General features: G+C 42.5%; 1 protein-coding gene across 2 annotated transcripts in view; it reads right to left on the bottom strand.

Moving 5' to 3' along the window:
* The window catches only part of MDN1 (midasin AAA ATPase 1), a 173294-nt gene that overhangs the window by 96580 nt on the left and 61213 nt on the right, over positions 1-15501 (bottom strand). For both annotated transcript variants that reach the window (XM_089530729.1, XM_089530730.1), the window contains exons 38-40: positions 9414-9611; positions 5110-5217; positions 1885-2073 (exon numbers count right to left, since the gene is read on the bottom strand). In XM_089530729.1, coding sequence (XP_089386855.1) covers positions 1885-2073; positions 5110-5217; positions 9414-9611 — 495 coding nt within the window. The remainder of the gene's footprint in view (positions 1-1884; positions 2074-5109; positions 5218-9413; positions 9612-15501) is intronic.

Genomic DNA, 15501 nt, shown 5'->3' with positions numbered 1-15501 from the left:
GATGACCTACACAGAGAACTGAACAGGGGGAGTGTGTCCCTATTGGTCCTGTTGGATCTCTCAGCGGCATTCAATACCTTCAACCATGGTATCCTTCTGGGCTGCCTTTCTGGGATGGGAGTTGGGGGCACTGTTAGGCAGTGGTTCTGGTCTTTCTTGGAGGGATGGACTCAGAAGGTGGTTTTGGGAGACTCAAACAGGAGTCCCTCCTTGGCCGCTGGCCTGTGGATTCCCTCAGGGTTCTATTCTGTCCCCCATGTTATTCAACATCTATATGAAACTGCTGGAAGAGGTCAGCTGGAGTTTTGGAGTGAGGTGTCACCAGTATGCTGATGACATCCAACTCTCTCTCTCTCCTTTCTATCTGATTCTAAGGAAGCTATCTCTGGACTGAACCAGTGTCTGCTGTCAGTAATGGACTGGATGAGGGCAAACAAACTGAAGCTTAATGCAGACAAGACAGAGGTGCTCTTGATCAATCATAAGGCAGATCAGGGAATTGGGGCTTTGCCTGTGCTCTTGGACTCCACCCTGAGCCTGGTTGCCCAGGTCTCAGCAGTGGCCAGGAGTGCATTTGCACAGCTTAACCTGTGTGCCAGCTGCGCCTGTTCCTTGAGACGTCAGATCTGGCTACAGTGACACAGGCCTTGATTAAATCCTGTTTGGACTACTGCAATACACTCTACATGGGGCTGCCTTTGGAAACTGTCCAGAAACTTCAGCGGGTTCAAAACGCTGCAAGCCAGACTGCTGACCTGGGCCATTTACAGGGAACATATAAAACAGCTTCACTGGCTACCTGTTTGTTTCAGGGCACAATTCAAGTGCTGGTTTAGACTTATAAAGCCCTACACAACTTGGGTCCAAACCATTTGAGAGACCATATTTCCCCATACAAACCTGCAAGAGCCCTAAGATCTGCAAGAGAAAGCTTTCTCTCAGTCCCATCAATATCACAGGCTTGCTGGTGAGGACACAAGAAAAAGCCTTCTCAGTGGCTGCCCCCACCCTCTGGAATGCCCTTTCTCAGGAGGTTAGGCTGGCTCCCTGTCTGCTGGCCTTTCGCTGTCAAGTAAAAACATTTTTATGCCAGCAGGCTTTCTGTACATAATGCATAGCAGGGTGTTTTTATGAAGCAGTGGGTTTTTAGTCTGTTTTTAACATTTGTATATTTTATGTGATTTTATATTATTTTTATATTGTGTATATTTTATGTGATTTTATATATGAATTGTTTGAATTCTATAACAATTTGAAAGGTTTTATCTGTGAGCCGCCTTGTGTCCCTCCAGTGAGAAAGGCGGGATATAAATGAAATTAAATAAATAAATAAATAAATAAAGTAGAAAATATTGTATAATGTAGTTTAGAATGTATAATGTTTTGCACTAAGAACTTAAACCACTTTCACATATCTTATACCGGGAATGAGAAAGTGCAGCCTGCGCGCCACATACAAAGCCCCAGGTATGTTTTTGTGGCCGCCAGTGTATAATTTTTTTAATAGACAAAAATATATGAGGGGAGGATTGGCCCACAAATGTCCTCTATGTGTATGGGGGCAATTCTACCATGTTTTGGGATCTGACTGGGCTCTTTAGAGTCCAGGGGAGGCCTTTTTCTAACAGGGAGTGAACTGCAATTTGACTTCCAGGTCACGTCCTGTTGTAAAAAGAAAGCCTCTCCTGAGACCAAAATGGTCTGTGAGACCAAAAACATGGCAAAAATGCCCCAGGAGGAAATTTGGGGGTCAACAACTTCTACTTCTTCTTCTTTTTTGCCAGGGGCAGCTCCCTAACTCAAAACAGCTGCTCCACCTAACACCTTCAAAACAGCAAAAGAAAGAATTCTGACAAGGTCAAGCATATTCTTCACACTCCTTACCTTTTCTTTGTCTGCTTTTGTTCGCATTCTTTCCCCATATATCAAAAACATATGTTGGCCTGGGTCATAACTGCCAGGTGACTGGTCAACAAGCATCAACTGGCACCACCGGAAAAGATCACGCAGATTAAACTCCCAAGGTCCACCTTTCTGACCCCATTTTTTCTCAACCATGATCTCTTGATCAATCTGAATAAAATCAACAATTCAAAAGATTACTTCAAGTAACTTAAATTCTAAATAGGCCAAGAAAGGGCAACAGATGCTGTCCAGATTTTTTGGACTGCAACTCAAATAGTTACGAATTCTTGCCCATGCTTGCTGTTGCTTACAGGACAGTAGCCCTTGAGGACAACATGTTGTCTATCTCTATCATAAATCAATAAAGAGATATTCCACAATGATTACATTCACCACACAAAAAACCCCAGTGCACTTAAAAAAAAGAAGCTAACACCACACATAACTAAGCATTTCAAAATCTTTATGGAATACTCCTATGAATAAAGTTTTTGAAATATAGAAACACAGGTGCTTTTTTAAAAAATTATTTTTATAAAGACACATACTGTGTCCAAACTGCTCTGATCAGTCATACATTTCAAAGTATGTATTTGAGGATATCCAGAGCCAGCAATCAAGTAAGCATACCATTAAGGTAAATAGTGAGCTCAACAGATGTCCCACTGTTTATCTCTCATGATTACTCCTTTGTGGAACTTTCTAGTTATTATGAGATAGAAATAACCACAACAAATGAATATATCTGTTTGGACTACATAATAGATTTTCTATCCCAGGATGACAGAAGATTTGCTTTAAGTTTCAACTTTATCTGCTCTCCACAGAGACATGATATGGCACCACCACAAAGCAGTATGTTTTTCTCTCCTCCAAGAAGCAATCTCCTACAACTAATAAGGGAAAGCTATTCTTTAGAAATATATTGATTGTACTAGGATAATCAGTATCTGGAATCACTATATTAGGTACTATTGATCTGTTTAAAAACATTTTTAAGAACTCAAACAAGTATCCATGATTATGTCAAAACTGCAAAATGCCCCCTCACAAATCATTTTTCCAATCAAATCCCAACTTTGTTGGCCCACTGTATTTTGCCTGATTTTAAAAAATATACAACATACTTTATCACACTTGTTTAACTTTAGCACTTAAAGACATTAAGCATATTAAAAACATAATCCTACGTCTATGCTTGGGAGTAGATCCTGAGAATCTATATGTGTACTCATACTTGATGAGATTTAACTTATGGAACAGACCATATTAATTAGGAAAGTGACATTTGTTAAAGTGATTAGGCAACAAAACAAATGTAAAAAATGATTAAGACTACAGAAACACTAGTGTGCCTACATCGCAATCTTCTTTCTGTCCTATTTTGTTACCCATATGGCTTCCTGATACAAGTATATATCAGTTAGTAAAGTAGATGTGTTCCTAGACATTACTTCTTGAACAGAAAATTTGGTACCGGAGGTAGAAATAACATGGAAAGAATAGGAACAGGTTCTTATACTACAAAAAAGGAACATTAGTGCAATATATTTTCCCAAAGTTTTTATTCAAAACTGATAGTACATGTAAGTGAAATGACTAGGTCAGGTAAGCCTTGCATAAGTAAACAAAAATATCTTGACCCTTCAGAAGAAAGTTTCTTCCAAAATGCATGTAAAAGGTAAAGGTTTCTCACTGACATGATTATCTAGTTGTAACCAACAGCAGGGGGCAGTGCTCATCTCTGTTACTAAGCCTTAGAGCCAGCGTGTCTGAAAACTACTCTGGCCAGTATGTACTCTGGTCATCGGGCCAGCATGACTGCACACTGTTACCTTCCCACTGAAGTGGTACATATTTATCTACTTGTATTTGCATGCTTTTGAACTGTTAGGTTGGCAGAAGCTGGGACTAGTGATGGGAGCACACCCCTTCATGTGGCACCTGGGCCTTGAACTACCAACCTTCTGATCTTACGGTCTTCAGAAGTGGCATATTAATCACTAAGCCACCGCATCCCTCCAAAATGCATACATGGATGACTTTTTCTTTCACTAGCTTCCATCATCTTATGATGAGTTGGTGGCCAAATTCCTACATCTATGCTCTTTTTAACATGCTAGGGTAACTGGTGAGCCTAGTTAATTACCTTCTACTTTTCTTTATTTTACTGTTCACTCATGCTCAGAAAGGTATTTGAGAGGCAGCTGCTGTTACTCTGACTGTTGTAGGCTAGCACAGGGAACAAGAGTAGAATTGGCTAAAAAGGATCCTATCCTTTCCCTGCTCAAGGTTTATTGCACTGCTTACTGCAGACATGTTGCTGCAATCTTGCAAATGAATGTCTTTGTTTCTCCAGACCTTCATAACTCTCCCAATGCTAAGGCTGTTTAAAAAAACTTCCAGCTAGACAGAGGACAAGGAAGAAAAGAGATAGGGCTGGATAGGCAGAAAAAAACTTAAGTTATAAGGAGCTTATTTGCTAGAGGCTTTGTTAGCTGACATTTGCCTACATTCTTTTATTTTGATAGCTCTTGGGAGCCTACTTAAAAACTCATCATAATATGTCCTCTGTATCCATGGCTTCTGCATCCAGATTCAACCAAACATTGTTTGAAAATATTCATACACGCACGCACGCACGTGCACACACACACTCCAAAAAGCAAGCCTTGATTTGCCATTTTATATAAGGGCAGAATTCTAAAAAGCAAGTCTTGATTTGCCATTTTACATAAGGGCAGAATTTCTAACTGTTGGCCAAGGTGGCAGGGGCTTCTGGAAGCTGAAGTGCAAAACATGTGGAGAACCAAAGTTTGGGAACCACTGTACTGCATCATTATATATAATGGGACTTTAGTATCCATGTATTTATATATCCATGGGGATCCTGGAACCAAAGCCAAGAAGATACTGAGGGCTCACTGTATTCATTCTTGCAGTCTGCAGGTCATCTGTGGACACCAGCTGAATGTTAAGGTATACTCACATGCCCTCCCCATATACACAAACATGCAACTGGCTGCAGTTTATATCCAACCCAAATGATGGTCAGACAATAGAGATGATCAAGTTTCCATTTGTAGTTGTCATAGGTAGTGTCCACACAGAGCCTCTGTAGAATATACAGATACCTGAACTCTCAGGTCCCTCTATTATAGATAAAATACTATACAGATGAATACACTCAAGCACGATATCTACCTTGTTGTTGAATTCAACCATCTTCGCAATATTTTCTTTACCAATGGCAGGAAACAGCGTATTCCCAATGTACTTCATATCAGCTGCTGACAGTGGATCCACATAAACCTATGCCATCAGTAAAATTAAGAAAACACATATCTTTTTATAACTGTGATGAAACAGAAAATACATAGTGCACATGCAACAGTACAAATTGTTCCCAAGAAATTGTTGCTTCTGCAATGTTAAATGTAACACTTCTTCTGAAATGTCAGGATGAAGTAGTTTTGCCAAAAATGCATTTAAATATTATCAGCTGTATATCTGTAAAGCAAAAAAATATAAAAAATGAAATAGTGAGGAACAGTCACGAGTACCTTTCCTTGACAATCATTTCTAACACTGCAGTATAATGACTCCTATTTCTGGACAATAATGTAAGTAGTTCTAGCTAAAGACTGTATCTGTACCTTTAAGCCTCACCACTGAGATATCGAGGAGAGGTATTTCTCTAGTCTAGGTCCCGCCATCCTCACAGGTATGTTTGGTGGGAACACCAGAGAAGGCCAATCAATGGTTGCATCCCCACATCAGAAATAATCCAGTTTGACACCAGTTTAACTGCCATGGCTCAATGATAAGGAATTCTGGGAACTGCAGTTTTGTGAGACATTGCACCGTCTCTGTCAGAGAGCTGTAGTGCCACAACAAGGTACAACTCCCAGAATTCCACAGCACTGAGCCATGGTAATTAAAGTAGTGTCAAACTGGATTATTTCTGCAGTGTGGATGCAGACTATGTTTCCTCTCAGCTCTTGAACTCCATTCTTCCATCACTAGATAGAAACCACTTTTGCTGTTCCAACATAATGAAAGAGCTTTATTTATGTGTTTTATTTCTTACCTTTTTAATGGGTATGTTCTTAAAAGTTTTCAATTCTATAAACAGTTTAACTCAGTTTTATAAAAATAACTTTTTTGTAAGTTCTTATCCATTTGTGTTTTTCATTTTCATTTTCTATTCTTTCATAAGCAGCCTTGAGAATCTCAGCTCTGGAAAAATGTCACTGTGTAGGTAATCCAACATGGGCAAATACATGCAATTCTGTTTGTGTTTTTAGACTCTTGCCCTCCCAGAAAGACCCAGCGCAAGACAAAACATTTGCCACTATTGTTACCATTATTTTAAAAATAAACAAAAGCAGAGAGGTTTACTGGCTCATACTGCCCTTTCTGCAAGCATTTGAGTTGCTGTACCCTCTGTCAGAAAAGAACGATGGGCAACATGCAAGGAAAAGGCTGTGGGGCAACAAAGACCCATAGCAAGCCTAGGAGGAAGGCTTCTTTTCATAATGCTTACCAGGGGGCTGTGTTGCAATTGCCATGGAAAATATATAATTGTCAAACCCTGATTAAAGCTCCTCATGTTTAAATGTGACAAATCTTCTCCTACTTGGGCCTTTGCATTTTTGATATAGAATTTTAGAGTTGGAAGGGACCCTCAAGGGCTGTCTCATTCAGCCCCATTCTGCCAAGCAGGAATCCATGTCACAAGCCCTCCTGAAAGATGGCCATCTAATCTCTGTTCAAAGACTTTCAAGGATGGAAAGCCCCCATCCACTGAGGCAGTCCGTGTTCCACTATGAAATCAGAGATTCAGAGAAATATAAGATGGAAGAGATGGAAGGGACCCTCAGGGACCCCTCTCCTCCTCCTTCTCCCCCCTGCTAAATATTAGGCATCCTGCCTGGCCCCCTCCCTGCCCCAGGTTGGCTCCTTCCTTATGTTTGTCTACTCCACAGGGGTGTTGAAGGGGATACCAAGGGGGAGTACCAAGAAGGCTGGCAGGCAGAAGTCATGGGCTTGGCTATTTCAAAAAAGGAACACACTTCCAGTGATGCAAAACTAGGCTTCTCCCCACTGCAAATGGAGAGGACCCTGGAGCCTCCCCTCCCTGCTATGGACCTCCTGTGGGAAGAAACAATCCCCCCACCACAATTTGCTGCTTTCAATAGCATCCCCTCCCGACCTGTTAAAAGGCCACCTCCACTCTCCTCCTCCCTCACACCGTAATCCTGGGATCCAAACCTTGGCCACCATGTGTTTACCTCCCCTTCCTCTGACGCCAAATGCATCAACAGGAGGAGAGAATCCCAAGCTCTTTTGGCGGTTAGGCAGTTTCTTCCCCAGCAACCCACACCTTCACCCTTTTTTGGGTCCTTTTCCTCCTTTGGAAGCCTCAGAGCCAGCCAACAAGTCAACCCACCTTTTTCCTTTAAAGAGCAGAAGTAGGATTTCTCCCCATAGGAAGGTAGTTATTGTGCCCCCTTTTGTTAGTAGTTAGTGTGTCCTCATTGGAAATACAGTCGGCCCTCGCCTTATGTAGGGGATCTGTTCTGGACCCCCCCCCCCGGTGTAAGGCAAATTCCGCCAATACTCAAGCCCCACTGGAAACAATGGGGTTCGTGCATGGCAGCGCACAGCGTGCCACGGGCGCATGCGTCCTTTCCATTGAATGGGACGCGCTGCCCTTTCCGCCCTCCGTGCAACTTGAGCGCATACGCTCAAGACTGCATAAAGCACGCCCACGTATAACACGGGCACACTGTAGTAAGCATCAGGTAGTTAGACAGTTTATTATTTTTTATTGTTCTCTCTTTAGTGTTATTACTAGGTTCCCTTTTGTTAGTCAGCTATTTACTGTTCCCCTTCTTATTCTTCTTATTCTTATTACTAGATATCATTTCATTAGTTATACAGTGGGCCCTCAGCATCCTTTCTGGATCCCCCCCCCCCCCCGCGCGAATATCAAAATCCGTGGATGCTCAAGTCCCATTGTCCTTAATGGTGGTGTGGCCACACAGCTGCGCCACCATTAGGAACAATGGGACAAAAGTCTCTCACCCCCCCCTCGTCCTTCCCTCCCTCCTTCTCCTGGCTTGACTTTGGGGATGGAGTCTGCCAGGGCCAGGGCTTGAGTCTCTGAGTCCTGTCCCTAGGCCTAGCACCCGGGGCGGAGCCTCTGGGATCCAAAACTCAAGCCCCGGCCTGGAGCTGGGTCCCTCCGGCCAAGAGGCTCCGGATCAAGCCCCCAGCCTTCAGTGAATGCAGAAGGAAGGGGTGTCATGCCCAGCTCAGATTAAATACCAAATGCAGAGGAACTAATTAGGCACCAATGAGGCACAGGTGACCTTGAAAGAACTGCCTATAAACACCTTGGCTGTTCTAGTCTTAGTTCAGATAACTAACTCATCTGCTGGTGCTGCTCTCTGGTGTCAATGTCTTGCCTTGACCAGGACTGACCACATAAAGGCTAGACTGTTTACTCCCTGCTGGCTTAGGTACTTGGACTTCTAGACTGACTGACAACACCCCTTGTGATTCTCCTTGCATCCTGATCTATCCCCACCCCCTACCTGATGCCCATATGAGAGTCATTCTTCAATGGTTGAGAGAAATACTCTTGAGTATGTCAAGTACACTTGAGAAGTGCACATTTGGAGATAGTTCTGGAGGCAGTGCTGTCCTGGCAGCCTCCCAGAAATCAGAAGGATGTCCAATGATTTCTGGGCTTTGCCAATTACTACCGTCAGTTTAAGCCTGACTAAACCAAGCTGGCTGCACCCCTAACTCATCTTTTGCTGAATAAAGCTTCATTTTACTGGGGGCCCTCCACTCAAAGTGCCTTCCAGAAATTGAAGGAATAGTTTAACTCAGAGCCCACCTTGCAACATCCAGACCCTTGAAACCCTTGTGGTGGAAACTGATGCTTCAGATGTGGCCACAGGGTCAATGCTTCTCCAACCTATAACGTCTGGATCTCACCTTTTGCCTTATGCCTGCTACACCAGAAAGCTGCCTCTCTCAGAGCAGAACTACACTATCTGAGATAAGGTGTTCCTGGTCATTGAAGCTGCATTCAAGGTCTGGAGACATCTGCTAGAGGGGGCTGCACACCCTAATGCACAGGTCATCGTAACCTATAATACCTTCAGATGCCATGAAAGCTCAACCATAGATAAATGTGATGGTCCCTGTTCTTGCTCACTTCAAACTCACTTATGTTTCTCACTCTCAGCACTGGTAAGCACATGCCCTATGCCAGAAACCAGAATACACATCGTGGAAGAGTAGAAAGTCATTTAGACTGAACTATTTTTATATTATCTCTAAACTGAATTAACAATAATTCAGTTTGATTTCACTTGGGCTGTATGGACTCTGATGCTGATAGATTAAGTTACCTTTACAAAAATATAATTGGAAAGGAAGCTGAAAAGGAACACAATGTGAATGGTTTTAAGTGAAATTACTGGACATGCCTGTGTGAATCTGTTCAAAAAGGACTTGGGCAGTCCCTTTCTGCCGCCTCCTTGCCTGTAGGGATTCTGGCATCCAAAGATCTTTGTCATCTTGTGCTGCACATGGAATGTCATGCCCAGCTCAGGGATGTAGATCTCTGCTCGATGGTCAAGACAGGCATTCAGGCCTTCCAGCACTGACTGAGAAGCCAAATTCAGCTAGTTGAGAAAAAAACACCAGAAAATGATTTAGTCACTTGCTTGTCTCACAACACACCCTCACATCAACAGCTGTCACAACCTCTTGGTTTACAGATTCATCTCAAGAATGATAAAAGTCAATTTATCCAAAAATAGCAGTTATGCTATGAAAAGTTAAGTCTGGATTTTTAGAAATCAATTATCTGGACTACATTAACACAAAAAATTTACTAAGAATGCAGACAAAACTATCAGTAACAGAGAATTACTACAAATTTAATCCAAAATTAGTTTCATAACAACAACAACAACAACAACAACAACAACAACAACAACAGCACTCCTCCTCCTCCTCCTCACCTGCCTCTCCCTTTAGGTTGAGGCAGGGAACAACAACAGATTAAAACAGAACACCTAGGATGAGTTAAAACACATATCAGTTTAAAAGAATATATAAGACCAATACATATTAAAACAATCAGTCCATGCATTAAAATTCATAATCCAAAATTTGTAATTTAAAATCATCTGGATAAATTTGCCATAAAAACCTAATCTTTAATGCTCTTTTAAATTCAGACAGCATATTCAGCTGCTGAATCTCTTCCAGCAGATCATTCCACAATCTGGGGGGCAGCTGGGGGAAAAATATTTTGGGGGACAGTTGCCAACCTAGTCCTGGCTGACTAGAATAAATGTTCCCTAGAGGATCTGTGTATAGAGGACCAAATTATATAGGAGGAGATGATCACATATGTAACTTAGACCATGTAGGGTTTTAACACTCTGTGGCATACTCAGAAACTAATTAGTAGCCAGTGGAATGATTTTAACATTGGTGCAATATGGTCACTCCTAATGTAATCAATATGGCTGGAATGCTTTTAACTAATTGAAGTTTCAGCACTGAGATAGTGTAGCCAAGGGTCCGTAGGGGAATTTTATTATTATTGTTATTAGCTCAAATATTGCAAGAGGGGGCTGGCTACAAGAGCCCACCAAGATCGTCTCCCGATATGTATACGGAGTAGACCAGGGCCTCCCAATAACTGAAGCTGAGACAGATTTCTAGAATTAATAACCAATTTATTTATAAGGGGAAAAACACATGCAATTCACTAGCATACACACACACATACAAGGCTCAGGAAAAGCATAGGTTAGCATGGAATAGGATTTTAGGCATCACTGGGGTGATACGTACCAGAATGTAGACTCCCTCCAGGAATCCAGATGGAATATGATGAGGATGGCATGAGGCTCAGCCATGGAATGACTGGCCAGGAGCCAGGAGCCAGGTCAGGGTTCAAGGGGACAGAGCTTCCCCCTGAAATCCAGACTGGCCCAGTGAACAGGCAAATCTGATTATATTTGTAGGCAAAATCTTGCCTCTGGCAAAGGTGCTTGATGGTGAGAACAAAGGTGTTTAATTACTTGCTTTTCACCTGGATGTCCCTGTCTGATTGTCTTAGTGGTCTTAAGCTGCTCGGACAACAGACCCTGGGGAGGGGGTAAGAGCGTCAGGCAAGGCAAACATTTGCTCTTCCTGGTCATATGATAATCCTCTTATGCGACTCTCTAGATATGATGATGTGGGTGCCCCTCAGGGGTGTATGTACATGTCCTCATGCCTTGCTGGCAATGGTGGACAGGCTATTAGAGTTCATCTAGGGGTCATTAAGGGTTATCATTTATACCAAAATATATATGGAGCAGCATGGGTAACATTCCCCCCCCTCGGAAATTACGAGGACTCACAGGTGGGTGAGCATGAGTATTTTCCGAATTAATCTTTGCCATAGAAATTTTGGTGTGAGAATATTGGAGAGGGCATCCTATTAAGGGAAGTATCACACTGGTGATGCACATGGGAAGCCTTTGATTGTCTGGAACCCAATCATACACCATACATACCAAAGATTATTACCAAAGTCAAAAGTGGGGGTGAAAGGGGGGCACATGAAATATAACCAACGGAAAAAGCCTTCAATAGGCCAAGAGAAAAGCAATAGACAATCAATATATAGTATGAAAAAGCAACAACCAGTGGAAATGAGTCCAATGACTGAAAAGAGCAAATGAATGTGACATGAGTCCAAACAGTTGGTGGTTTGTATATGGGATGACAGAGTCCATGTTAGGTTTTGTCCAGCGGGAGCCAGATGGCTCAGTATGGATATGAGAATGCGGGCATAAGGTATAGCTGTCTTGTAAACAGTTTCTTTGCAGCCAATGTCCATCTGGCGAGAGGATGAGCCATAGTTCTTGTATGCGGGCATTTGTCATAGTGAAGTGGGCTAATGTCCATGAGATGGCAGTTTAAGTCCAGTGGCGAGTAGTTCCACATGTGGAACACTTGAATGCAGGCAATGAGCTTATGGAAAACAGTGATGAAAGCTAACAGCGATAGGTCTGTGGAGCTTGTCATCTGTACAGACAGCAATAAGAAAGGCATCTGAATGTAGGTAGGGCCATGGAGGACCATTTGGAACAGGAGCAGAGGTGCGAGGACACCGGTTGTGTCTTGAATGATCCTTTGGAGGATGTCCATGGCAGCAGGGGATGGAGGACATCACAGGAAGGATGCAGGCAAAATAGTCTCAACCCTGGAGCAGGGAACATCACGAAGGCTGGGAAACAGCTTGGAGAGTCCTGTATCATGGCATCGATGGGATGACATCTGTGGGGTCTGGTCCAGCTTTTGGAAAGGATATTGGGGCTTACCTTCCCCATGAGGATATAGGAGAACAGAGCAAGGACAGGATAGAATTTTACATGCAGTGGGGGTGAAGGAAGACAGACTCCTCCCCCCCCCTTGCTCCCGACAGAGCGGGTCAGCTTTAAAATAGGAGTGTAAAAGAAAGATTTTTTTTACTTGCCTTGGAGGATGAAGAGGACAGTTTCTTCTCTCCCCCCCCCCTGGCCTCCTGCAGAGACCAGGCTGGCTTTGCTACAGGAGTTTTGTAAGAAAAGGATAGGACCTCCACATTATATCTATGTGCCATGGGAATTACTGAAAAAGATAGGAAATTTACCCTGGCTCCCCGCTGGAGCCAATCCTGAGAATGCGGGAGAGGTCAACATTTAAAGCAGTGGCAGAGAAGTTCAGTGAGGCCACTGTTCGGCACTTAAATAGGCAGACAGATAGTACATAGAGGCCAGGGATAGGACTGGCATACACATGCAGAGTATAGAAACACACAACATTAATAAAAGAAAACCAAGGGTTTGTAAAGCAATGCACTGTTTGGTTGTGGTCAATTTCTGGCTTGACCAAGGCTGCTGTGAAGATGTGCAAATTTAGTCCAACTTTTAGCAAAAACTACATCCAAAATAGCCAAATTATTCATTTTTGGATCCCAGTGCCTGGGTGTACTTGCACCATGTGAACAAGAGTCTAGCCATGGGTGCATTTTAGAAACATTCCTAAAAAAAAATGAAAATAAACTGGAGCAGTCGTGGAGGAAGTTTTAGCTTTGGCAAAAATTCTAACCATTGGGCTTGCTGACCGGCAAAAATGGAAAAGGCAAAAGAAAAGCAAAAACAACAACAACTGTATCACTGGAAAGTAATGTGACTAGAAAATAACTCCAAATTCATGCAGCCAGGCGATTTGACCACTAGGCCTGCTGTTACCAAAATACTGTATGGGAAGCAGCCTTAAAAGACCAATCAAAAGACCAAAACTCTGATAGCCAAAAATGTGGAATCCAAAACAAAGGTATTGCAGTAAATGCATAGGGCTAACAGCAAAAAATAAAACAAAAACAAGAACAATAATGAGAAGGCACAGCTAAGGTTTGTGCTGAGAGAGTGTGACTTTCACTCAGTCTCAAAGTTGCAAAACAAAATGAAAACAAAACGACACACATAAAAATACGCCACCTCCTTGTGGAAGAAATCACTCAGTTCTCTGAGCATAGGCAAAGTTCAACAAAAACTGGGTATATTTGCAGCATGATCCTAGTCTCTGATCATGTGCAGAGAGCAAAGCAAAACCTTTAGGAGGCGCTGTGTGGCATCATTGGCAACACTCACAGCAAAGAACAGAGCACCTATGAGAACTCTATCCTTCCCAATTCTTAGGAGAAAAGAAGAGGATTCCTGAGCATGCTTAGAGTGCATAGTCTCTGAGCATGTAAAGAGAAAAGCAGAAGCAACAGGAGGCACTTGTGAGACCAAAATGGTATGAACACGCCTCAAATTAAACAGTGGATGTGCTGTCCTACATACATTGTGGAGGACAAGAAAGGTAGACTGCTTAGCCAGTGAGGCTCATCTATGAATTCCAAGGCTCTGAAAATAGACAGAGTGGAGGGAGTTCCTTCACACTCCCAAATCTCAAACAATTAAACAAACACAAATACCAATTCATGTATGGAAATACCTTGGTTGAGAGTCAGCAGCTAAGACATTTTTCACAGATATACTATGCTGAACTGAGGCTCTTTATAACTACTTAACAGAAAAATCCCTACCCATAATACAGACTTTAGACAAAGAGGAAGTTGCCTTCAGACTCCTGAATCCCAGGCAGTCGGCAAACAAACAAACAAACAAGAACAACTTTACAATGTCTGACCCTGCTGTGCCAGCCAAGCCTATGCAAATTAAGGCAAGGGAGACAAATGGGGCTCCCTTTTCCTGATCGAGCAGCCTGACTATGGAAAGTCTAGTTTTTCAAATACCTAAGTACCAGATTTATTTCACAAAAGGCTATGTTCTCTTATCACAACCAAAACAACAAAAGTAGCAGATTTGGGTCAAGAGAAAAAAACTAGAAAGTCCTGTCCCTTTACATTTTCCATAATTACAGAAGAGATCTATAGTTTACCCAAGTAACATCCAAATTACAGTCTAAGAGCATGTTGTAGAAGAGGGGGAGCTGAAGAAAGGCACACCAAATCAGCTAAAAACGCCTGAGGAAAAGACCAAAACTTTGGTTTGGGGCTTAACTCTGTTGAGTCCTACTCTCGGGAAGGAGGATGTAGGACAAGACTCATGGAAGATGACCACATCAGGCTTACACGAGCAAAAGAAAAGTGTTTGGCTGAGCAGAAGGTCTACAAAAACTTTACACACAGCACTGATTACTGAAGACAAGACAAAGGAGTAGATCTCTTGAGCAATGCAAGAATAACAAAAGAGAAGATGGGGGTGTTGGGCGGCAGGAGGCCTCTGAGCATGTAAAGAGAGCAGAAAAAACTGAAACAGGAAACTACAGCTTAAAACCTATGCAGCCCCCAGCACATGGCAGCAGGGACCCACTCTGGATCCAAACCATGTGTTCCTAAGAACTGGAGGGGCACAATATGATAAACTACATGCCTTTATCCAAAAGACAAAATCATAACAGCATAAACCTACACTAAAGAAAAGACAGATGGTGGGCTCTTGCCAAAAGTAGAATCAGAACACTAATACTAACACAACAAGAATATCTCACAACCTCAAAACACATGGAAATGACAATCCTAACTATACCAAGCTATACCAAGAAACTCAAAAAGAGACCTCTAAAGGACAAACACAATGGGGAATGGGCTAGTTCCATGGAACAGGGGGTGCTGCAAACAACCTGAGTCTGCAGCTCTGAGCTTTCTGTTCTGCATTGCATCTGAGCACATGCAGAGTGTCAGCAGAAGAAAACAATGAGGCATTTATCAATCTCTAATTTGCAAAGCAGGAAAAGAAGAGGGGGAGGGTAGTCTTTTCCCTCCAAGCCTTCGCAAAATGGTGTTGCAAACTTTACAGAGATAAACCATGTTTCCCTTGTTGACAAACCCTCCACTCACACCCTGAGTGGTGTAAATCACAAAAGGGGAAACAAAGGCAATTTGCCATTAACTGAATTTGAGTTCTAAGCTAACCAGGATGATGGGCTTTGCAACTTCCTTTGCCCATGATT

This window comes from Sceloporus occidentalis, unplaced genomic scaffold, assembly GCF_023333645.1.
Source record: "Sceloporus occidentalis isolate IW3139 unplaced genomic scaffold, rSceOcc1.0.p SCAF_6, whole genome shotgun sequence".
NCBI classification, from domain to species: Eukaryota; Metazoa; Chordata; class Lepidosauria; order Squamata; family Phrynosomatidae; genus Sceloporus; species Sceloporus occidentalis.
Note: the sequence above shows the minus strand (reverse complement) of the source record. Positions and strands in the feature narration are given on the sequence as shown.